General features: G+C 39.2%; 1 protein-coding gene and 1 non-coding gene across 4 annotated transcripts; both read left to right on the plus strand.

Annotated features, from left to right (window-relative positions):
- Positions 1–218: 218 nt before the first annotated feature.
- On the plus strand, positions 219–290 carry TRNAH-GUG (transfer RNA histidin (anticodon GUG)). The gene has a single exon. It is a non-coding gene; the product is annotated as a tRNA-His (tRNA).
- Positions 291–5,882: 5,592 nt separating this feature from the next.
- LOC131243655 (syntaxin-61-like) lies at positions 5,883–24,741 on the plus strand. Of its 3 annotated transcripts, XM_058243150.1 has the most exons (9): positions 5,883–6,172; positions 11,123–11,197; positions 14,560–14,673; positions 14,872–14,931; positions 15,697–15,810; positions 19,208–19,407; positions 21,129–21,219; positions 21,807–21,872; positions 24,267–24,741. In XM_058243150.1, the coding sequence occupies exons 2-9, from the start codon at positions 11,144–11,146 to the stop codon at positions 24,375–24,377; spliced, it is 810 nt and encodes a 269-aa protein (XP_058099133.1). In that variant the 5' UTR covers positions 5,883–6,172; positions 11,123–11,143; the 3' UTR covers positions 24,378–24,741. The 3 variants fall into 3 exon arrangements, with proteins under 3 accessions (XP_058099133.1, XP_058099135.1, XP_058099134.1); XM_058243152.1 differs by lacking the exons at positions 5,883–6,172; positions 24,267–24,741 and adding an exon at positions 21,963–24,254 and having other exon boundaries at positions 10,682–11,197; XM_058243151.1 differs by lacking the exons at positions 5,883–6,172; positions 14,872–14,931 and having other exon boundaries at positions 11,057–11,197.
- Positions 24,742–26,191: the final 1,450 nt, after the last annotated feature.

Here is a 26,191-nt window from a genome sequence, read left to right on the forward strand (position 1 = left end):
TGGTCCACTTAAGCTTTTTATCTGCCTCTTTTTTTAGCTCATGCACCAAATGCTCTTTTAAAATAGATTGATGGTGCGTATGCAACTCATAGATCATGGTTGTCTCTACATAGCTCCTTGTCTATAACCAGGTCTTGGTGTGAGCATTTGTAAGGAGGGGGATGGGTAGATCATTAATCTATTGAAATTAAAAACTTCTGCAATACTCTCACCAAAGAGTGGCTGTAGTTTAGTGGTAAGAATTCCACGTTGTGGCCGTGGAGACCTGGGCTCGAATCCCAGCAGCCACATTTTTTATTATTTTTAATTTTCAAATTCATGTCTAGAATTCAGCGCCGTTGACTTGGACGGCCAGGATAAACGGTCAGAAATAAAAGTCACTAATTGCCGACGGGACCAGATCAATTTTTTTTTTTTCAGTTGTCCATTGGATTGCGCCTGCCGGTGGATATAGCCTGTTCCCAGTAAGTCCTGAGCCGTGGACCCTACCAATGAGATGCGTCATGAACCGTCTGAATTCCGTGTGTGGTCGTATCTGTCATTTCACGTGCAATGGGCGCATTTGGACGCGGATTGAGACCCGGTCACCCAGGGACCGGGGAGATCCCTGGTGACCCGACTCTGAAGGGCCGTTATCATGTCATCCCTATCCCTTTCCATTTCAGGGCATGAACTCAAAAACGGGCGCGGATTAGGTACCAACCCCGCCTGTTCGGAGCTCGGGACGGGCAGAGGCTCCGAGAGCCACTGAGGATCCACTGTGATTCATGAATCTCATGCACACCGTCCATCCCTTTTTTCATATCATGCTAGAGTAATGGATAAAAAATAAGGCATATTCAAGGCTCAAGTCGACCACACCATAGGAAGCAACGGTGCTTAGGATGCCCACTGTTGGAACCTTCCTACAGCTCACTGTGCCGTTCATTTTCCATCCAACCCATTAATATGGTCATATACACCTGGATGAAGTGAAAAAAGAAATATCATCTTGATATAAATCTTCTCTAGTCCCTAAGAGATTTTCAACGGTAGAAATTTAATCACCACTGTGGGTACATTTGAGATTTCGATCTTATCTATTTTTTGGATAATAATTTAAAATAATATGAAAAAAATGAATGGACGGTGTGGATAAACTTAATATATCACGGTGGCACCTCAGTGGCGCTCGGAGGCTCGGACTGTCCCGAGCTCCGAATGGGCGAGGTGGTACCTAATCCGCGCGCTTAAAAAACGAGGCGGATCCAAACATCAAGTGGACCACATAAAAACAACAGTGGGGATAACGACACTTGCCATTGAAGACCTTGTTATGGGAAGATCCGAGCCCCTTATAGTTCCGAGGATCAGCATCTCCTTAGTTCGATCAGAGCATCTCCTTAGTTCAATCAGATGCAAGAACACCTAAAATAATGAACACTACCGAAGAGAGTGACATCCGAACATCTGAGCCTCCGAGCCGAGGGAATGACATCCGAGCCGAGGGTTCGTCCTCGTCCTCATCTTCATTCAAAGAAGGACCTTCGAGCCGCGGGCTCGTCCTCGTCCTCGTCCTAATCCTCATCTTTCTCCGAATGGGCGATGTCCCGAGCCGAAGCCGGAGAAAAATGCGGACACATTACGCGCCAAACTAGGAAACTACCTTGAGAAGACACTACCGATCGTTTCACCCACAGATACACATGATACCTTACACGATCTCTGGATTACGGGCCGTATCTCCACGATCATATAATCCTGATGATTGAACAAATCATGCTGAGATTAATGGGCCCAGATCATCCGACAGTTAGGTATAAATGCAATAAGACCCCATGCCTACAGGCACGCAACATCTTGCACTCTCCCTCGACCTTTCAACTCAGATTCCTTTGACTTGACTTAGGCATCGGAGGGTCCCCTGACTTAGCCAGGGTCTCCTTTGCTAACACCTTGTGCAGGACCAGGGTTCTTCAAAGGCGTGCAGCACGGAGTGGAGGGTGATCTAGATTTTGTCATCAACAGACTTCATAAGTCTAATCATGATGTTTATTTGCTATCAATACGTTGGTATGAATGACGCAGCCTGGTCGCCTAAGCAATCGGCGTCCTTTTTACGGGGAGCGGAGTAAGAAGTTTTTGACTATCTACACTGTTTACCTGTGATATGGAACACCCAAGATTTGGATTTGCCTTTTTCTTCGGCTAATGCTTTAAAATGAGCGAACAAGATAGATGAACGGCATGGATAAAACACATACATTATGGAAGGCCCAAAGAGCTTTTGGCACCGGTTGAAAGGCCTAAAGAGCTTTGACACCGGTTGACCGGCGAGTGTTAGGGCCATTACTAGGGGTGTACACGAACCGAGCTAGCTCGGTTAGCTCGCTCGACTCGACTCGACTCGAAAAAGCTCGACTCGACTTGGTTTGAAGCTGAGTTCGAACAAGCCTCAGCTCGACTTGACTCAGATCGAATCCAGCTCGAATCGAACTAGTTCGGTGACTCAGTTACTTTGCTATTGATGTTGCTCACAAACAGTTTGATAAAATGACTCAATGAAATATGGCAGGTGGCAAAGAAGGTTTGGCTGGTGGTAAGGAAGGTTTGGCTGGTGGCAGGGTAGTAAGGAAGGTATGTATATGAAACAAATACCTTTTTTCGCTTAGTTTATTTATTTATTTGTTTATTATTTTTTTTTTTTAATGTTTTTATGTTACTTAGAAAGTGTTTGTGAAAATACCTGTAAAACCGTTGCCTCTGTTTGTAAAATAGTGGGATTTTGAAGTTGCGGTTCAGGTGTTTGTGCAAATGCCTCGATCGCGAACTCGGCTCGATCTTGGTTCAAACTTGGCCCGAGCTGCTGACCGAATCGAACCGAGCTAGCCAATCAGGCTCAAGGACCGAGCTGAGCCGATTTCGAGCTAAGGTCAGCCATTGTTCAAGCCAAGTCGAGTTGAGGCCAGCTTGACTCGGTTCGACTCGATGTACACCCCTGGCCCCTATTGTATGCATTTTTAGATCCACTTTGTCTATTTATTTTGTTACATTAGTTATGACATGACCCCAAAACTAAAGCGACCATATCACAGTAGTGATTAAACAAATTACCATTAAAAACTTCCAAAGGCCCACTGTAATGTACCAATAATATTTATTCATCATTCGATCTTATGATAAGGTCATGCAAACGGGAAAGAAGGAAAAACACAAATATCAACAATTTTATGGTCACCTTAATGTAATTATTGTATATCCATGAAGTAAATTTATTTTTCCAAATCATTACAGAAAATAAGCCCAAAACACAAGAAGCACATCCAAATCTAACGTGTACCACACCATGTAAAACAGAGGTGATCGAATGCCTACCATTCAAAACTTCCAAAGGCCCACCCTAATTGTAAACGTAATGTTTATTTTCCATCTAACCTGTTTATAAGGTAATATAGACATGCATGAAGGGGAAAAAACAAATATCAGCTTGATCCAAGGTCAATTACCACTATTTCATGTTGGGTTGTCCACCAAAAATTTGGATCTGCTTTATTTATGAGCTCATGCCCTAAAATGAGCTAGAAAAACGGATGGATCAGCATAGATATACAATACATACATAGGTTGCCCTACGATCAGGGCCGCACGTAGTACGCTCCCACTTACAACTCCATGCCCGCGGCCGTTGGCAGGACATCCCGCCGTCGCATCAAGTGGGAAGCGGATTAGCTGGTGTACCACACGCCAGCTGTATAGCTGATGTATCGACGTCAACAAGTTCGGTGGATCCCATCATGAGGTATGTGTTATATCCAAACCGTCTTCCATTTGGTTAGCTCCTTTTAAGCTTGATACGAAAAATAAGAAAAATAAGATAGATCTAAACATCAATTGGACCACACTATAAAAAGTAATGGGGATTGAACGTCTACCATTGAAACCCTTTTTGGTGTCACGGAAGTTTTGGATCAATATGATATTTGTTTTTCCTCTTCATCCAAGTCTTTGTGATCTTACTAACAGATTCAATTTAAAATAAATGTTATGGTGGGACCTATGAATGTTTTAACGGTGAAAATCATTATCCCCTCTGCTATTTGTGATGTGGTCCATTTGACCTTTGGATATGATTCATTTTTTTGATGATGCACTAAAATGATCTCAAAAACTGGATGAATGGTGTGGATATAATAAGTACATCATTTTGGGGGCCACGCAACTTTGATCTCCTTTGAACCGTTCGTGAACTCGAGGAGCGTGTGCGCTCGTCTTCTCACGACATGTGCATACACCAGCTATGTAGCTGGTGTGTGGTACACCAGCCATCTGCGTCCAAGTGGGACCCACAGTGGATGGTTTAGCCCAAAAATGGGAACGGATTGGCTACTCCAATGACACCAGCCCCGTGGCTGATGGTCGGTGCTCCGTGGGCCCCACCATGATGTATGTGCTTCATCTATTCCGTTCATCCCATTTTAAAGATCATTTTAGGGCTTGGTACAAACAATGAGAGGGATATAAATCTCAGGTTGGCCACACCACAGGAAAACAATAGTGATTGGATATTCACCATTAAAATCCTCCTAAGGGACATTGTACTTTTTATTTGATATCCAATCTATTGATTAGGTCATAAAGACCCAGATGAAGGGAAAAAACAAATATCAACTTGATCCAAAACTTTTATGCCCCAAAAAACTTTTAATGGTCGAAGTTTATTCAAAACTATTTCCTATAATGTGGTTCATTTGAGATTAGAATATACTTAAATTTTGATCTCATATCATAAAATGATTTATAAAAATAAATAGATAGCATGGATTATACACATACATCATGTTGAGGCCCATAGAGAACCGACCACGCCATTGGCTGGTGGCAGGGGGAGTAGGCGAGTCCGTTTCCCACAAAATCGGGTTGGCCAAGCCACACCCGAACGCAACAAACGCCTTTGGCATGAAGTTCCTTGCGTTGGGAACCTATATAGGACCCACTGCGATGTTTGTATGAAATATTCTCCGTCCATCCATTCTATGAGTTTATTTTAAGACATGACACTAAAATTGAACCATATCCAATGCTCAAGTGGGCTGAAAAAGTAATAATTGAACTTTCACAGTTGAAATATCCGTGGGGCCATGTAAGTTTTGAATCATGCTAATATTTGTTTTTTCAGTTCATCCCAGCAGAAATGACTTTATTAATAGTATGGATGTCATGTAAACATCACCGTCGAACCTAGGAAGGTTTCAATGATAGGAATTTACCTAACTACCTTATTCCTTAAATACGGCCCACTTAAGTGACAAACACCATTGTAAGCGGGTCCCCACTTATAATGCCAATGCAGGAACTTACTGTGGAAGGCTTTAGCAGGAAATCCGCGTCCGCCACACCCGCCGCGAATAGGAACTTCCTCAGTTGGAAACGTAGGTGGAGCCAACCGTGATGTTTGTGAGAAATCCAATCCGTCCATCCGTTCTCTGAGATATTTTTAGCATAATAGGACAAAAATAAGCTATATCCAATACTCACTTGGGCCTTAAATGTGAGTATTGAACGTACACAATTAAAATATTCGTGGGGACAGGGAAGTTTTGAATCAGGCTAATATTTGTGTTTTCAGTTCATCCCAGTAGGAATGACGTTATTAACGGTATGGATGGCATGTAAATATCACTTTCCACCCCAGGGAGTTTTCAACGGTAAGAATTTTCCTACCCACCTTTTCCTATACTGTGGCCCGCTTGAGTCTTTGATACTTCTAACTTTTGGTCTCGAGTCTTAAAATGTGCTCAGAAAACAGAATTACGGTGTGGATTTCTCAAAAACATCACTTACAGCGCAGGAACTTCTTGCGAATGGCTTTCGCAGGAAATCCGCGTCCGGGAAAAGATGGCGGTAAGAAACTTGCCAAGGCCGGGACTCTTCTTGACCGTCCATTGTCATCCAAAAATCAAAAGGTTATGATCGTCCTTTCGAGGTGATTCTTGGTTCATGGTCCATCCACTTGGGGACGCGTACCAACGGTTTGGATTACAGAACCGTGGGCCCCACACGTCAGAACTGAGAACCCGAGCATACTGCGAAGTGGAAGAGCCCCACGAGTCGTGGATCACATTAATAATCCCTTCGTTCGACAAAAGCTCCCCAAGGAATGCATCGAAGAACGCCAGAGCGCTGAAAGATCTCCGTTAGCCTCTTTTTTGTTTTTTTTCAATGTAAGCACTCAAGCAATCTCAATCCCGTTGAGATCTTTATTTATGTATTTTTATGATGTCTGAATTCTTCTTCTTCTTCTTCTTCTTCAAAAAAAAAAAAAAAAACTGTTGATTTTAATTTCTGAACTGATTTGTGATTTTAATTTCTCTGATTTTAGCAGATCTGTGATTTTATTTTTTATTTTTAATCGACTGCTTGTTTGAATTCTTGAATGTGTGTGTTGTATTATATCGTTATAAATCGTTCGTGTGGATTTTTTCAGACGAGATCTGGACGCTTCATTTTGTTGGCCCTGGAAAGGAAATGTCTGTTGTTAGAGAATTATACTGTCTGGTTTGGCTTACAAGTGAATGTATAAAAGAAATGGTAAAGGACGATCCAGATGCAATACTTACATGTCCTCTGATCGAACAGTTAGGATCATCTATACAGTTTGATTTTTGGGCAATGGCACCATTTCCAGTAGGGCCCACTAATGAACTGTCCGATCGTATCTACATGTGCCACGTGGATCGTTTATGCATCAACCTTCTCTTTATTATTATTATTATTATTTTATTATTGCAAAGAACTGCTATTATGTACACAACAATGCAATTTACACCAATGTTTTGTTTTTTGCGAAGCACACGCCACTTTTGGTCCTTCACTAGTGGACGCAGATCAGGTGGTGTTGCCAACACCACCCCCAGCAGTAGTGTCGTGATGCATTGGGCGTTGTGGGACCCACCGTGGTGTATGTGTTTAATATCCATGCAGTCCATCCGTTTTGCACTTTTGCTAGGTTGTTTTAGGGCATGAACCCAAAAATGAAGCAGATTCGAAGCTCAAGTGGACCACACCACAAGAAATAGTAGGAATATTGACACCCACGGTTGAAACCTTCCTAGAACCCACTGTAATGTTTTATTTGCTATCCAACCTGTCGATAAGGTTGCAGAGTCCTAGATGAAGGGAAAACACAAATATCAGTTTGATCCAAAACTTTTGTGGCCCCAAAGAAGTTTTTAATGGTGTGCGTTCAATCACCACTGTTTCCTGTGGTGTGGTTGCCTTGAGGTTTGGATCTACTTCATTTTTGGGCATGCGTCCTAAAATGACCTAGCAAAATGGATGGACGGTGTGGATATAGAATACATACATCGCAGTGGGCCCCACAGTCTCCAATACATCACAACACTACTGCTGGGGTGATGTTGGCAACACCATCTGATCCCCTTCCAAACCAAAATGTGCTATTCTAGCAATGAGGTAGAAAAAGTGGGAGTTATATGATACTCTATCACTCTTGATAAGCAGTCACTCAGAAATTGTATGCATGGCTTACATTATGTAAAATAGACCAAGTTGTGGAATCCATTGTTGCCAAGTTGCAATCCCAAAATCATATTGTTTGAACGGCTCGAATCTCTTCTTCATGGATACTTGTTGAAATAGGATCATTTGGCATTTTCACCTCTTAACCATCGAATAAATGTCCACCAATTTGATAATCAGATTACCATATAGAGTAATGTTTGGTTAATGATACATCTAAATTGGGAAGCATAATTTGGACAGTTTTATTTGAATTACTCGTATGCCACATGTACGACTTCTAAGTAATTTATTTGTTCGCTCGTATCATCCATCACACTGCCATGATAGCCCATTGTTGCATGGCAACTGGCCCAATTGAAAGTTATAACCACCTCGAAGCATGGGAAATTTCAAAACTACCTTTCCTATTATGTTATACCATGCCCCTAGAGCATATGAATACGATGAAAATCATTTGAAATTCCACAAAAGAGCTGAAACTCTGCAAAGATCAAAACTTTGAGCTACAACACTTGGGAGACGAGCTCTACAGCCACCATTTGCTTTAAATTTCAGATTGTAGATAGATTCTAAGTCTGGGAGAGTCCAAGGTACAGATTCACTTTTGATTCAACAATCAATTGAAGCGGTTTGGCTTGACATGTGCTCAAGCATCACTGTATCCAGTGTTTTAAATATCGATATATCCCACGATATATCTTGTATCCTACCTATGCGATACGAAACGCACAGGTAATGCTGATATATCCCACCTATTCGATCTAATGAGCATTTTCTATCTTCGATCCATATTTTTGTTGTAAATCGTGTTAAACCAGTGTCAAATGGTTGCAATATTTATGATTCTTCATAGTTTCCATGAAAAATCATGGATTTGGAACTTTGATTTCGAGATTTGGAGGAGATGGGTCAAGTTGTAGAAAATTAAGAAAAATCAAAATTTCTCAATTTCTTGCAAATCAGTTTTAATCTTTGTATCCAAACACAATTAAATATGTATGTAACATGGTCTAGTGATTCTTCTTTTGCTTTTAAATGTATTGCTTGTATTTCCATACATGTCTTCTTACATTTATAAATTATACGAATAGACTTTGAATATATTTGCATTAGTTCAGTTGGAAAAATGCATATATTAGGACCCCATACAAAGGAAACTCTTCTTATGTGCACTTTTTTTTTTTTTTTTTTGTAATGTTCTGATTTCTAAGTGTGTATTGATGTCTTTTTCAACAATCCTTGAAGTTTCATTAAAAAGTTCAACCAAATTCCCAATGTTCTCATCCCATCAACATTGATACATTATGCGATACAACCGATATATCCCATGCAATAACCGACAACATGTATTTGTATCCCAAGGGTGCGATACATTACACGATAACGATATTTAAAACATTGATTGTATCCTCCTCTTCAAAATGGATTTTTCTGTATTTTCTATTTTATTTACTTTATTGTTATCGAGTTAGGAAGAGAACATAGGAAGATCAACCTTTAGATTTTGTTTTTGAGCAAAGAGTATAGTTATATAGGAGATCGAGGCTAGATATGCTATTGCGATTCCTCTATTTTGCTCCTTGGTTGAGGCTTTTTGTATTTTATGGAGTCTTGAAGTCTCTCAAGCTTAGCTCTTAGCAAATAGATGTTGCTCTACATTGTAACCTTCTTGATCTTGGAATCTAAGGATGAGAAGAACCATCTTTGATTAATGCACCCCCCCACCCGACTCGGCCTTTAGCATCAACTCCTCCGTACTTCACGCTTCTTCGCCTGCTTTGACATGCCTTCTTAAAACACCTTGCCCTCCTCTCTTTCACCATGACGCCTTAGCTTCCTCCATTCTATAGTCAAAACCCTTGGAGAAGGTGGTGTGTAATCCCATGGGGTATATTTACACATTTCAAAAGATGGATATGGAGGATAACTATTGAAACCCCAAGGTGTTGATCCTTTGTCACAATCACAAAACAAGACTTTTTTTTGGGGGGGAAATTGAACTAAAATTTTAGTGAGGAAAAAGCAAGTTTAGAGCACAAGTGAGGATACAATAGTGAGTGACCCTCTTCTTACTCCATCTCATTCTATTCTACAAACCATCTCATTATCATCTCTTCGATATTAGAGCAAGAAGCGTCTAGATGGGCTCCCAGTCCAGACAACCCTGCCTCCCACTCTCTTGCCACCTTTGAGAAAGGACCATCCTTTAAACTAAAGACGATTAGTGATGATAACCCATCCATCACCATCAAATGGACTTGTTTTTGTTGTAGGGATGAATATAAAACCACCCATACTGTGGATAATTTAGTTATTTTGGGGAATCTTTAATAGTCTTATGTGTCATCAAGTCAATATTAGCTTTCCATTTTAGAAAATTTGTGTTTTAAGGGGTCCTTCATAGCCCCCCTTTCTTCTTCTTCTTCATGTTGGAGGGAATAGCAAGGAGTTATAATTATGTGGAGGGATGATGCATGAGAGTTCACATCAATTGGATAATTTCACAATGTCGATACAACATTAATGAGTGCCTCCTTGTATGCGAGGTGGCAACATTTGGAGTTATAATTATATGGAGGGAAAGCTGCATGAGAGTCATATCAATTGGATAATTTCACAATATCGATACAACATTAATGAGTGCCTCCTTGTGCATGAGGTGGCAACATCTGGAATCGGATGTTAGCTGTTTTGATTGTGTTCCATTTGATCATCCTCATTGTAGAAGAGATGACCAATTGGAGGATTGTGACTATGCTTTCTCTATGAAATGCCTTATAGGTTCATCATATTGGGGAAAGTAAACGTTGCTAGTGCCATCATCATCATGATAGCCTTGGCCCAGATATTTGAGTCAGGCCTTACGGATCCTTGTTTTTCCAATAGCATTGGAAACAAGAATTCTCAAGATTGCTTGGGAAAAGTTTTACAGTTGAGTGCCTACTTGACATTGACTCTACTCCTTTATTGGGACTGGTACCAGGCTTTTCATCACTTCTAGGCAGAGTTCCATCTTTTCAAGGCTCCTAAATGAGGAAATAAAGCCTTCACAAAACCAAACTACTTGCTGGGTTTTTAAAAGGCGATGTTTTGGACTAGGCGGTTATCATTGTTTGGCATGTTCATAGGTACCTGAGTTACTGGTAATTATTGGCAACAAGTAGTAGTTGTTTTTTTTTCCTATTAATTTCAAAGATTTACATGTGGCAGAACTTCCCATCTAAAGCAACTATAGCTTGAGCTGATCATAAATATTGAACTACCATAAATCCTAGATAGCGGACCTGATGGACAATAGCTGTCAATCTCTTTGCAAAGGAAATAGAAATAAGCCCTGTTTTGAGCTTATGCCTTTTATTTTAGCATTGATACATTGTTATTGTTGTTGTTCACGTGCAGAGTAGTTGCATCTTTCTTTTTCTAAGAGAAGTCAGGCTTCCTTTTCATCGGTCAAATCTTGTTCTCATTTGTTTTCATTGTCTCTAAGGTCTTTATGTCATTTACATCATTCATTAGCATTCATTCATGAAGTTTCTACTCAGTTAGCTTACGTTGAACCAATTTCTTTTGGCTCATTTCTTGAAGCTTTTTAATTTTGTAGGAGAGCGTAAGAGGGGACAAGATGTCTTCGGCTCAAGATCCATTTTACATCGTTAAAGAGGAAATTCAGGGATCAGTAAGTGTAAATCTTGACAAAATTTCCAGTTTTCTAATTTCCCTCTTGAGTAAAGTGATTTTTACATGGTCTTGATTTAGCCATTGTCACTGGTTTACCAGTACATTGAATCAAATGAGTTACTTTGATATTTAGATATTGTAATATGCATAGATTTGTTAATGAAGTTCTTCATATTAAGAGGAAATTCAAGTACCCACATGTCTAGTTATTATCAGCCTTTTCCCCCTTTGATAGGGGCCATTTGTCCTAATTTTTTTAAAAAAATAAAAATAAAATCTTGATGTGGATTTGTTCTCGAACTGTTTCATTAGTTGGCCAAATTGTAGCTGATTTTGATTTTTTATTCCCTTTGTTTTCTTATTCTTATCTATTCCTCATCTTTCCTTTTTCCCGAAGAGCCTAGGTGATTAGAACTTGAATTTCAATGGATATGAAGTTGTAAAGCATGGGAATTTTTTCCACTCTCTTTATGAATATCCAAAATATTGGAATATAAAATTTTATATCAGGAATGTGGTGCTATACATTCATTGGGAATGCACATCTCACCATTGGCAATATGAACAAATTATCATATTTAGTTTAAATCATATTTGAACATCTGTTTTTCACAATTTTAGCAAAATTTTATAGCCGTCAAAATTGTCCGTGTGCTAAAATTTGTTAATCGAGGAAAACAATTTCAAATACGTGAACTAAACTTTTTTATTTTCATTATTTTCAAAATTTTCTACATTTTCTTTTGAATTCGAAAAAATCAAGATGATGGTATTGGACAAAATGCACATGTATCGATGGTACTGGTCATGTATCTTATTGCCCTGGGGTACAAAAAAAAATTGTGAAGTGGCTGGGATAACAAATTTGACTGGAATCAGTTATTCTCATTTCGAGAAACAACTTTCTGAAAATTGTAAGCTCTTTATGTCATTTTATCTTAGAATCAATCATGTGCTAACAATTTGTGGCAACATTTATGAATAAAAAAGAAAACATTTTTTCTTTACTGAAGTTTTGGTCCATCTGTTTTCTCTCCTTTGATTTTGGCATTTATCCTTTGTTTTGATTATGTTCTAAAATTCCATCTTATGGAATTATTACCAGAAATAACACTCTGTATTGTGGTTTTTACCTCATAAAATCACAAAATTTTCCATAGCAACTTCCATATTTTCATTGATGTGCATGTGCGCTTTTTTATTTTACTGAGGTTTAGTTCCTGATTGTTTTTCTTCTGGTATTTTTATCTTTTTTAACGACTCATCTTTTTGTTGATTTGACACCTTTTTTCCCATTTTCCCTGCTCGTGATTGCTTGCATATTATGGGTAATTCATGAAGTTTTCCCTGCTTGCATGTTGCATCAATACTTTGAATGATTTAGTTCAAGTCCTGTCTTAAAATTTCAGATATGTGGCCAGCATCAGTCAGCTGAACATATACTTTTTTGTTGATATGCTAGTTTTGAGTGTTGCATACTCAGTTAGCAATCCAATATTGGAGCAGACAATCAACTAGTTGGTTGTTTCTTTGTCTTGTGAAACGTTGATGCCTGTCTTGGTCCCTTTTGGAAGTACTGCCAAATTGGCATTGGTTCTGCAACTTTAGCAGACCCAATCTGCTTGGCAGTTGGTGCAATGTGGGAAATGGAGTGCGTTTTGGCTCCAAATCGATGTTGAGAAACTTGTTCTTATCTATCTAGAGAGGAACTCATTCGCCGCTGACCATGGAAACACCCGAACATACCCTTATGTTATTATAGTAGCACTAGATTCTGAATTTGTTAAGGAGTTCCAAAATGAGGGTGGCATATACAAACCTGACTGTAAGCACTGTTTTAAAGATCGACGATATCAGCTGATATATCCCACGATATATCTTGTATCCCACCTGTGCAATACGAAATGCACAGGTAGTGCCGATATATCCCACCTATTCGATCTAGTGAGCATTTTCAATTTTTGATCAATGTTTTTGTTGTAAATCACGTTAAACCAAAGTCAAATGGTTACAAATCTATGATTCTTCATGTTTTCCATGAAAATTTATGGATTTGGAACTTCGATTTCAAGATTTTGGGGAGATGGGTCAAGTTGCGAAAATTGAGAAAAATCAAAAATTTTCAATTTCTCATAAATTAGTTGCAATCTTTGTATCCAAACACAAAATTAAACATGTATGTAATCTGATCTAGTGATTCTTTTTTTGCTTTTGAATGTATTGCTTGCGTTTCCATATATGTCTTCTTACGTTTATAAATTATATGAATAGACTTTGAATGTACTTGCATCAGTTCAGTTGGAAAGCACATATATTAGGACCCCATATAAAGGAAACCCCTATTATGTGCACTTTTTTTTTACTTTTTTTTTTTAAATGTAATGTTTTGATTTCTAAGTGTGTATTGATGTCTTTTTCAACAATCCCTAAAGTTTCATTGAAAAATTCGACCAATTTCCCAATTTCTCATGTTTCCCAACAACAGCGATATATTATGCAATACGACTGATATATATCCCATGCGATAACCGATATTTATCCATATCCCAAGGGTGTGATACATTACGCAATAACAGTATTTAAAACATTGACTGTAAGTATAGCAGTCAATATTCCATTGCCACACCAGGGGTGTTTCCTTGTTGATGGCTTGACTTGCTTCTGTGTCTGTTTCTTTTTAACTTGCTTCTGTGTCATGATCTTCCATTATATTGTTAGGGATCATTCTAATTGTTCCCCTTTGTGAGTTGACCAAATTCAGAACAAAAGTCAGCACCCTACTAATTGTTCATAATAGATCTCGCTAGCCAAAAGGCCTAACATTCCTTTTGCTGACCTAGTGTTTAAGGTAGCTTCTCTTTCCAAATGGAAATGATCATGGTGCTATTTCATTTCATTGTATTTTTCAAAGACAAATCTGTTTTCTTTTCTTCTATTATATGATCTAAGGATCTCAAATACTTGCATGTTTGACAGCTTACCATTGTATTTGGTCCATTATTTTCGTACTCCTATCAGGTCTCTATGGTATTAATGGCTTGGATGGGACACCCTCATCCATATCCATGTCCTGGATCTTGAGAAAGGCATAGTCATATCCCACTCTTCATGTCAGTGTCCACATTGGTATTTGGAGATCATAGATCATGGAACTCTTCTTTGGCTCTCAACTTGAGGCCAATTAAATACTCATGTCTCAGCGAGGGAAGGAGCATTACTGTACACAGTTATATCTGTGTTCCCTTCAGCCATTGTGTCTATATTCTAGAAGTATGTTTCTGCGGGACCTAAAATGTATGTTTTAGTGTTTCGAGAAGGCGAAAGCTACTTTTTGAAATGGTTTCATGTTTGCTTGGTCAGATTGATAAAGTGCACACTACTTTTCACCAATGGGAACATATACCTTCGAACACTGGTGAGTGGGTTCATCTCACAAAAGAGCTTGTTGCTGGTTGTGAAAGTGTTGAATGGCAGGTATTATAGACACAACCATTTTAGTCTTCTATGAATTAATTGTTGCATAGTTTTAAAATATCACTATTCTTTTATAATCAAGGCATCTTTGGATAGGAGAACTTGAAAACAGTTTCTACCTCTTTTGAATTCTTCACTTTGATGAGAAGAGATCATAGTTATTGACATCCCTCTTACCACGTTGAATGATGCCTACAGCCCTGGCTGCTGCTGGTTTTTGGATGTAACTTCCATCAATGTTCAGATTTTGATATCAAGGTGGAGGTTTCATCCATTTCAATGTTGGCTGCTTTTCCCTTACCCACCTATGTCCACCATTTTCCAATCTGTTCATGTTCATTTACTGATATACCTTGAAATTCCTGTTTCAGTAAACTGAAATGTTCTTTATATATATATAAGATGGCTAATTTTATTAAAAGCAAAAAATGAGAACAAGAAAAAGGAGGATGATGAGGAATCATCCCACCTGTATCCTACAAATCAACTCCTGCAAAAATCCCGGGTTTGGTCCCAATTTCATCCTTTAAAAGGTTGCGAACCCCTTGTCAACAAACAACCCTCTAGCTTCTTGAAAACAAGGTTTTAAATTGGTGTATCGGGTATTGTTTTTTTCACCACCAATCCAGGTCCATGTTGCCCCTGTATTGGGCTGTTTCGGGCCAACATGGGTTGATACAGCTGTATTGTTCATGGATGATACAAGTACGTATCAGGTTATACATACTGGTTTTGGACGATTCTTTAGCCCTTTCTTGAAAACACACAGATACCGATTCTGCCTTTACTTTACAACTTTAACGTTGAATGATGGAAGATAGAAACTGGTGCATGGAAACCATGTTTTTTTTTTTTTTTTTTTTTGAGAGGTAGTGATAAATTTATTAGAAAACTGCTCTACCAGCTGAGGTGAGATAGGGCTCTTTAGTTTTCTCCATCTATAGCTCTATGAAAACTTGTTGTAAGCCTTTGCTTTTTGTCAGCCTGCTTCTGCTTCTGAACATGTAATTTCTTGATAGGAAGGTGGATGAATTGCACAAGGCAATTTCAGTAGCAGCAAGAGATCCGGCCTCGTATGGCATTGATGAAGTTGAACTTGAGAAACGGAGGAGATGGACCAACAATGCTCGGGCTCAGGTATGATCCATGTTCACCACCACCACCACCACCACCACCAACCCCACCCCCACCCCCACCACCACTGTCATCTTTGTCTATGTGTCTCCGCCATAATAGCCTTTTCCCAGCCATTTGGGTTATCTTTCATGATTGCTAGGCAAAAGTTCAATGACCGGCTACTTACCTGACATAACCATCTACCTGGGCTAGGGACCTGCTGGTGCAACACCACCAGATGGGAGCTGTGGTTATAATCCATCTAGGGGAAAAAGAAGAAGAAGAAGAAGAAAAAAAAAAGCAAAACAGATTATGATGATTAAAATAGGTTCTCAGATGGGCTAGACTGGCCCTTCCCAGCCAAATTCATCCCTCTTTTGGTGGGGTTTGGCTGAGCTATGTTATTTTGCAAATTTTGGATTTGAAGATTATCTCTGAGTTTTGTCTTTAGCTAGAGAATAGCTTAATCATATGAATTTTTAATTTGAAGCTTGTTTGTGGGTTTTATTAGACATTCTAAGCAATGTAACATCGATGGGGACTTGTGTCAATGTTGGATGTGATCGAAAGGTTTTAGACAGAGGGACCCTTAAAAATCCAACACACCAGCACAACTGTACATTTGAAAATGCATTATTGCCTATTTGTATAGATATTAGTACAAGAAAGCATGTTATAGAAAAACTATATCCAGTTCAGTAGAAGGTTATGAATACCATATAAATTACAATGAAAGAAGTAGTAAAAAATAAATTAAGGTTTTTTCCTAACAGCCCTAGCAACATATGTACACCGTACCATGTCTCTGAAACTGATGATTACCTAATATGTACTTCTTTTTTTAAGTGGTCTATTATGCAATCCAAATGAATAGACCTTGCAAACTGAGAAACTGAAGAATAACACAGGATTTTTGGATGGAATTGAGATTTTAAAAAATGAAGACTGATTGAAGCCTTGGTGAACGGACATTAGGAAAAGATGTGATTAATCTTCAGGTCCCAAATGATTGAGATAGTTAATTTCAGGTGTCATAACTTAAAATCCGGATTCCCCTTTTTTACGGTCTTTCACTTGTTTGGAAGGTATTTCGAGATCTATAGTAACTTTCTATATGTTTTGTGAATTTTCTTGGTTTTGAGGCTCAAAATATTGCAGGATGCTTAATGGCAGAAGTTATGGCAGATTTTCAGTATTTTTTCGGCTTTAGTGTTATTTACGATACTTTAAAATAGTTACTGAGGAGCATTAAAACTGGTAGGTTTAACAGGCTTGATATTTGACCATAACTTACAGTCTTAATATTTGACCATAACTTAAATAAGGTTTTCACATAGCTTTGCTTATAACGATGCAAGGGGAGAAAATGCAATTTCATGATTATTCGGATGAAATGGTTCTTCCAGTGAGGTTTGTACTGCTGTGGTGAGCCTCATGAGGGATTTCAGGATCACCAATCACCATTGAAGAAATTTTTACCTAGGTTTTCCTCCAAGGATTGACAAATTATTAAATACCCAGAATGGGACATCAGTCCATATTTGTGGTCCTTTAATTTTTTTCTCTAGAACCAGTCTTATACTGAGAGTCGCCACGGTTTGTGATGAACATCTGTTGCAAACTTTGATTCCAATTTTCCAATTTCAACAACAAGTGTGTATTAATTGCTTGAAACAGTAGTAGACAGATTCTCTAGAACCAGTCTTATACGTAAGAGTCACCACAGTTTGTGATGAACATCTGGAGATAAAGATTTCGTAGTTGCTGCGAACTTCGATTCCAATTTGCCAATTTCAACAATAAGTGTGTATTAATTGCTTGAAAGAGTAGTAGACAAGGAATCTTTGATTTCATATGTTAAAACATGAAACCAAATTGGAAGTTGTATCAGCCATGAAGGAAGAGTTCAAAAAAGCCATTGAGCCAAAACTTGCTGAAGAAGCATTGATGGGCCTGTCTTAACAAGGCAAAGAAACTAACTTGAGGACAATTTCTTTCCCAACCAAAGAAGATATTCATTTAAAACAAGATATACCTAAACGGTTATGCAATGGTAACGTAGTAACTGTTACTCATTACGGGGTCGTAATGACCGTTACAGAAAAATTGACCTATAATGGTCTGAATGGGGCCGAAATGGGTTTTTTCAAAAAAATAAAAATTAGAAAAAGCTGTAACATAACGGTAATGGCGGTGGCCGTTACAGCCACCATTACAGTTAAGGAATACCTTGATTTGAAATAAAGGCCTTCCAAGCCTAGAAATTGAGGACCAACATCAGAGTTTTGGACGGAACCATGGTTGATCCTTTTTTCTTTTTTTTGCCCTTGAAAAATAGATCAATCCAATGGTAGTGCAGCAAGAACAGAAATCCGAACGGATTTGAGACCAAGGTGTTCCATAACAGTAACAGTGGCCATAACAACCACCGTTGTTACTGCTACGATGCGAGCAGCAACAGCTGTTATGGCCTTGCCTTTTCTTTTCTTTCTTTTTTTTTTTGGGAAAAAATCTGTTTCAGGACAGTTACGAGCCATCACAGGACCTTTATGGGGCTGTTACAGATCATGCTTTCTATTATGGCCGTTTCCACCCCGTAACACATAACAGTTACCATTGTTACCATTATGTAATGGCTGTTATGTAACTGTTTTGGCATACCATGTCTGAAAAAGTTACCTACTGGGAGGCATAATTCAACGTTCTATAGCTTTTCTTGAGATATACAATGGTGATTTTGCAAGATTTCATTGTTCCAGTCCTCAAAATTTGACCACAATATTAATAACAAAAATTATCATGACTTCTTAAAGTTCTTTAGATTTTAATGGTGTTTATGGCATTTTAAATTAGTTAGTAGCTTAGAAGGTTCAGTAGCATTAATGGTCAAGACTAGCAGTTAGGGTTTCTTTTAGCTTTACTTGTAATAAGGGAAGCAGAACAATTGTTTCAAGCTGTTTTAAATGGAAATTGTTCTTCCAGTGCCTCGTATTTCATGTGGTTGTGATGTGCATGTTCGGAGCCTCAACTGCCACCCTTGCAAGAGGTTTTTCCTAGGTTTCCCCTCCTGAGAAACCTCAGCACTAGCAGTGACTGGTGTTTCTATCCCCACTTCTTCTTCTTCTTCTTCTTCTTTTTTTTAACCCACGCACTCATACCACGGTGGGATTTCACCACAATGGGTACTTGAACCCATGACCTCGTGTTGAAACTCTTGTGAGTCTACCACTAAGGCATGAGTAAGGACCCACTTCATCAACCCCTGATTTCACTTCATGGCTTGGAATTGTCTTGGATCACTTATCCCTTGATTTATAGATTCTAAGCATTTTAAATGGTTTGTGCCTTCTCCTTTACCCTTCATAAAATTTATTGGCATTTTGTTTTGATCTCCTTAGAAGTTTTAGTATTTCTTTAGGTGCGCAACATGAGGAAGACTGTGGAAGCAGGAAAGGAGCAGAGCAATCTGGTCAACACAGGTCTAAGTGGGATGCGTCAGGAACTAATGCCAGTTTCAAATGGTCGCCCTTATCAGGCAGGCAGATCTGATCAGTACAATACCCAACACAACGAGAATTTCATTTCAGCAGAAACAGATAGGCAATTGCTCCTTATAAAGTAATATACTCTTTCTTTACCTTCCATTTTCTTTTTTTTTGAGAAACCTATGATGTTTGACCAAGAATTTGCTTGGCCCAATAAACTATGCATGGGAGCCCGTCTTTTGGTGATCCAAGTGGTTGATATTATGGCTCCCAAGGTGGATGGAGATTGACAATTTCTCCTCATGAAGTAATATATTCTTTTGCATTTTCTTTTTTGAGGAACAAACAATGTTCAACAATGCATTTGCTTGGCCAAACAAACTTTGCATGGGGGCCTTCCTTTTGGCGATAAGTGGTTCATATGATGGGCCCCATGGTGGATGGAAGACCCCAATGCCTCCCCCATTGGGTGATCTTAACCATCTAAGTGTGCCCTGTCAAATGTGGATTATTGGTTGTTTATATGGCTGGAATCAGATGCTGAGGCATGATCCACCCACGATGGGCACAAAAAACGAGTGGCTTATATTTCTAAAATGAGCGGTTGCTGGTTTGAGCCCATCCATCACGCCAGCTCTCTCTCTCTCTCTCTCTCTCTCTCTCTCTCTCTCAGGCTCACGAATTGTTCTCAACCACTTCTGCTCATTTCAAACAAACGGCGCATATTTCTAAAATTAACCTTACCATTGCTGGGTTGAACAAAAAACACCTTTGCTTTCGGTGGAGCATCTATAGTGCTCCTTTTTTTGCTCTCTCTCTCAGGCTCAGGAATTGTTCTCAACCACTTCTGGTCATTTCAAACAAATGGCATATATTTCTAAAATCAACCTTACCATTGCTGGGTTGAACAAAAAACACCTTTGCTTTCAGTGGAGCATCTATAGTGCTCCTTTTTTTTTGCTCTCTCTCTCTCTCTCTCTCTCTCTCTCTCAGAGGCTCATGTATTGTTCTCAACCATTTCTGGTCATTTCAAACTAAATGAGGTTGCTACAAATCATCAAATGCTCTATCTTTTGAGAAATTCTTTTTTAATTGCATTTTAGTTCTTATTAATTATGAAAAACCCATAATACCAGTTGCAATTGCTGTGGGAATAATCTCATTATCGTGTATGGATATTCTAGTGATTCAAGAGGCTGATCTAGATGTTCCACACCCGTTCAGTAATTGTATTTATCCAGCAATTGATGAGATTGGCGAGAACATCAATCTGTCTGAGCAAACCAACTGACTGGCCACCTCATGGATTGGCCAATTCTCAAAAGTTTTAGTGACTGGTTATTTATAATCATTCAGTAAATAAAGTTTTCTGGCTCTTGCTCCAAACTTATCTTGAAACTTGCCTATTTCTCCTGTTAAACTTGACAAAGTAATGGGATATCTGAAAAAGGTTGGGTAACCTTAGTGTCTGTGCCCTATATTGTTGCCTGCTTGTCAGAACTGTTGGGCACATGTATTTAAGACTTGGTGACTTAGGCCGACTCGCCAGTCTTGAGTCGATTCGCGCAAGTCAGAGGTGAATTGGCACGACTCAACTGAATGGGGGTGACTCATCTTGGTTACTCATGGTGTTGAACTGGATCAGATCCAACTGAGTTTGAGTCACATCCGACTTGTCCGAGCTGTCAATACATGGTTGGGCACAATTTGCCAGATAAAAAGTTGGATTAAATGTCTTAATGCTCTAATTTTCTGGGAATTTTCAGCTCCAGATTGTTGGTAATGCATCTAATCTAGAAACAGCTTTTATTTACTTTCTACTGATTCTCTATGCCCATGAATTGACTCCTTAAGGCAACAAGATGAAGAGCTGGATGAGCTGACTGCAAGTGTACAGAGAATTGGGGGTGTAGGCCTTACTATACACGAAGAACTTGCTGGTCAGGTATTGTTTAACTAAATGCAGTTCATTCTTGAGATATCATCATTTTCCTTCTTTTTTTTTTCAAATTGATTTAAATGCTTATCTTTCTTTTAAGTTGCAAACTAAGTCCACCCTATTCCAACTTATCATCATCGCCATCGTCATCATAGCTAGGCTTTACAAATCCTTTTCTGCCATGGACATGTAAAAATGGATTTCAAGTCTGTGTTCTGCTTATAGTGTTGAAAAATCGCGAGAAAAAGAAGATTTGAGGAATAAAACATAGGGAAGGAAGTATGTAGTTTTACTTCTTTTTTCCCCCCTTCAAGTACATTGGTACACAGTTTAAGTTATTACATTTAAACTGATACCTTTCGGTATTAAAAAGTACATGGTCGGTCTTGCCTGATGAGTGGCCTCTCACATGTGTAAAGCAGTCGCACTTCTTGCAATGAGAAGGATTCTACTAGTAGTTTTTAGTAGCGTTTTTTTTTCCATGAAACAGGTATTTTTTTTGCAGTTTTCTTATACACAACTAGTAGCAATTGTTGGTACCTTGACCTAATTTGCATTTAATTGCTGACCATTGATTTGTTCTGTTGATGTAGGGGAGGATTTTAGATGAATTGAGCTTGGAGATGGATGGCACCATGAATCGTCTTGATTTTGTTCAGGTTGGTGTTATCTCATTTGGACAACAGGCCCATATTTGCCGTAATTTGACTGTCACTAATATATTTCTTCCTCTTGCCAATAAAATTCAGAAGTGGTTTGCCCGCTCCCTACTGATACATGTGCCTACCTTTTGACCTTTCCCTCCAAGATGAGAAATGACATATGAAAAGAAAGGTGAAAAAAATAGGGACTTCTACTGCAAAAACTCTCTCGAGTTTTCATGTTACCAAATAATGCCCCCGCCAATTGAAATTCTCGGGAGGGTCCTTTGAAGGGAGAAATGACCAAAATGACCTTGATTATATTTTCTCTTTAAAAAGTGGTAAATGCAGGAGTTGTGGGGTCCATGGGTATACTTATGACATCCAACCCGTTCCACATATGAACCCCACCATGATGATCAGACAAACCAAAAATCTGGCTGACCAAATCATCAAATGGGCTGCATGTGAATTTGGATGTTTTGGGGTGGTGTACATTACTGTTATGGTGTAGCCCACCTTCTGATTGGATTGTCCAGATTTTCCGTCCACAATGCATTTATTGGACAGGTTGGATGTTGACCTGTCTGCCATGGTAGTTCGCGTGGTAGCTTGTAGATGGCATGCCTTGTACATGGGTCTGGGCTTAGCAAAGTCTAGAGAAAAAGATAAATCTCTATGTAAGAACTCGAAATTTAGAATTTCATTTGCAGACTCAAAATATTCTGAATGTTTCAGAAACATATAAAAACATCAACAGCATGGTGCTGCTAGTTCAAAACTCCTGTAACCTAGCAACTTTCTGAACTGGCTGAGATGCTTTTTGAAAGAGAGAGTATCTGCTGTTAGTCACTTTTCTTTTGATATTCAGGTGTGTCCCCATACAACCTTCACACATGTTCTATATCTCGACTGGTCATCTGGTGGCCCAACACAGAGAGGCTTTACCCTGAAAGCACATCATTTGGCTGGTTGTAACCAGTGTTGGAAGTATTGGTATTGCTACAAGTTTCGAGGCCAGGGATATTGAAACAATATCGATATCGCCGATAATATCGCTGATAACCGGAAATGCAGGGAAGCATGGGAAAAATAGTAAAATTTTCAGCGAAACTTCAAGATATGTTGAAATGCACATATTTGCATATTTAGAAAAAAAATAATAATAATAAATTACAAAAAGAATGCATACACCACAGGTTTCCATTTAATGAGGCCTTAAAAGCATGTGTTGTTGTAAGAAATCAGTCCAACCATCCCATCCGGCTTATTTAACCATCCAACCTTCCATCCAAACATCCATCGATATTGCAAAATATCAACAACACATAATATTTCACCAAGAAATCATTAACAATTGGAAAGGAAATGAAAGATTGTGGTCTCAATATCGCGCATGTTGCCATATCGATAGTATCAGGATATTATCAATGACAAATTGAACACTACACACAACCATGTGCCCATGAAAAAAAAAAATTCTAATAAACAAAATTTTGATGATATCAATATGTTGGCGATATTATTGAAATATCGTCGATACACTTATGATACAAGCGTTACCTAGAATTTACATAGTCGAAAATATTGGTGATGCATTGGCGATATTGATGCATTGGCAATACAAGCGACACCTAGAATTTACATAGTTGAAAACATTGGTGATTAGATTAGCGATATTGATACATTTGTGATACTTAGTGATACATTGCTATTACCTGGAATTTCTGATACTACCAGCGTTATTGGTATCGCTACCAATGTTATGAGCTGGAGATAAAGATAATATCAGAGATAATTTGAACACTGGTTGTAACAATCTTTTCTGCTGATTGGGTGACTTTTGCCCATTGAATGCCAACTGTTGGTTGGAATCTTTTCAACTTTACATTTGTAATCCTCAGAGGGAGGGTGGGAGTAAACCTGATCATTTTCTCTTCTGAAAAATCAGAGAGAGGGTAAACCTGATCATTTTTATTTTCTCTACATCGGCTTTGGTTCTTTTGTTCTCAATTGTTGCAATTGCTCAAATGCACCATTTGCCCACGTTTGACTCATGGCCATTTCAGCAGTGGGATAAAATAATTTTTGATTTGGAATTTCTAATTATCATGGCACCTCATCTTAGCTATTTGGGTTTTGCATCTTGATTTGCTTAGCCAAGGTGCAATGACTGTCTGCCCACCTGTGACCTGACACTAACTTTCTTTTCCCTGGGCTTGAGACCATAATTTGAAAGCTCAACTTGACTATGCTTGAGATCAGGTTGAGTTACGTATTTGGAATTTCCACCTTTATAGAATTTCAAAAAATTGTGAACTAGTTCTCGTGTTGTATTGAAAAGAAAGAGCTCTCTTTTATCTACACATTTGATCGTTTGATACTCTTTCTTTTCTTATTTTCTTTTTGCAGAAAAAGATTGCTCTGGTTATGAAGAAAGCGAGTCTGAAAGGTCAGCTTATGATAATAGCCTTTTTGGTACTTCTATTCATTATTCTTTTTGTTTTGGTTTTCTTCACGTAGGCGATACATGGACTCATTGCTTGTGAGATGTAAGAGAGTTGAGTGGGTCCACTGCTTCTTCTCTGACAACTTTGTAAAGAACACTGACTGATAACCAGAGGCCTGTTTTAGTGGTCCTCTGAAATTGTAGTCCTCATGGACTACCGATTCCCCATTGATTGTAGAAATAGGTGGTGGGCCACATCAGAACATCAGTCCAGATTATACCATCTGCTTCCAGCATGGTTTAATAATTCATCCTTGCCTGAAGCTCTACTGAGTTGACTTGGCTGGATTGGATTTTGGGTTAACTTAACAAGAAGCCCTATTCATGCTTTTTCTGGCGGAGTCAAAAGCTCATACGAGTCCCGTTTGAGTTTTTTCCTGGGTTTTCATATGCTTATCAATTTATGCAATTTACAATATTCAGTGTTCGGGCTTTTAGTTTGGAGTCGGTGGACAATTGAGGGCAAGTGGGCCTATATTTCAGTTGTTCAGTGATCCAAGCTGTTGATGCTGTGGGCCACACCAAAATTACAAATTTGCACCGTAGATCTCCCTTGTGGAAAAGAAATCCTGAACCTTCAACTCGTCAGCTGGGTAGACTCATCCAAGTCTCAAGTCAAAATGGCCTGAATTGGTGTGAATTGGCCTGACTCACTGAGTCGGGGTGACTCGTCATACAAACCAGATCCGGTCCGGTCCCATCGAGTCCAGGTCGACTCGGATGAGTCACATGGGACTCATCCTAGCCTTACAACGATGGCTTTTAATGCATGGGCAATTCTTGTGTCGGACCAATCATATGGGACTTGTTGGAGCCTTAAAAAGGATGGTTTTTTGTGCATCGGTAATCCATTGTAAGGCCCATCGAATTGATGGTTTGGATTACTAACCAATGGGCCCTATTTGTATGTACCGTGCAATCTCTCTGCGATAGTCCTGAGGAATTAATAGTGCAATCTTCAAGTCTGACAGATCGCTGCGCTGGTTCTCGTTTCAACGGACGCAAGAGCCCACGCAACAAAAAGCTCTGCGTGGTCCACCATAATGAGTGTGTGACATCCACTCCATCCATCATTTGTGCTAGCTCATATTGCCCAAAAATAAGGCCTATCCAAAATTCAAGTGGGCCACGCCATAGGGAAAAGTGGGGATGGCGTGCCTACCATTGAGACCTCCTTGGGTCCTTGAAGTTTCTGGTTATGCTTGATATGATCATACGGTCACATAGACCTGGATGAAGGGAAAACATAAATATCAGCTCGTTCCAAAACTTGTGGGCCCAATAGATTTTCAGCGGTAGGCAATGAATCGTCAATGTTTCGTGTGGAGTGATCAACTTGATCCTTCGATCTACCTCCTTTTTGGGCTCGTGCCCTAAAATGATCTTTCAAGATGGATAGACAGCTTGGATAAAGCACATATATCAAGGTGGGCCCTACAGAGCTCCATACAAGACCATCTGTCTCTAGCTAGGTCCTGGTGAGTTGTGGATTTCGTTGGTGTTTTGTACCGGGTCCTTGATTGAATAGAGTGGATTTTGCATATACAGCATGCTTGCCCTACAAGCTTCGGTGTTTAGGGGTGTACACTGAGTCGAGCTGGGCTTCAGCTTGACTTGGCCCGGCCACTACCTGACCCTGGCTCGGCTTGGCTCAGTCTTCGAGCCTGACTGGCTAGCCCGGCTCGGTTCAGTCAGCAGCTCAGGCCAGTTTGAGCCAAGTTCGAGCCTATGACATTTTTACAAACACATGCTCTGCACTTTCAATTTCTTGTAAAACAATAACAGCTGTTTACAAGTATTTTTATCAAACACCTTCTAGGAAACATCA

The sequence above is a fragment of the Magnolia sinica genome, chromosome 4, assembly GCF_029962835.1.
Source record: "Magnolia sinica isolate HGM2019 chromosome 4, MsV1, whole genome shotgun sequence".
Classification (NCBI taxonomy): domain Eukaryota; kingdom Viridiplantae; phylum Streptophyta; class Magnoliopsida; order Magnoliales; family Magnoliaceae; genus Magnolia; species Magnolia sinica.

What these genes read in the sequence shown, in the direction of transcription:
- LOC131243655 (XM_058243150.1), top strand. Translation starts at nt 11,144, where the DNA reads ATGTCTTCGGCTCAAGATCCATTTTACATCGTTAAAGAGGAAATTCAG. An exon ending in AAGAGGAAATTCAGGGATCA is followed by an intron (nt 11,198 to 14,559) that starts GTAAGTGTAAAT and finishes TTGCTTGGTCAG; the next exon opens with ATTGATAAAGTGCACACTAC. An exon ending in GTGAAAGTGTTGAATGGCAG is followed by an intron (nt 14,674 to 14,871) that starts GTATTATAGACA and finishes TGATGCCTACAG; the next exon opens with CCCTGGCTGCTGCTGGTTTT.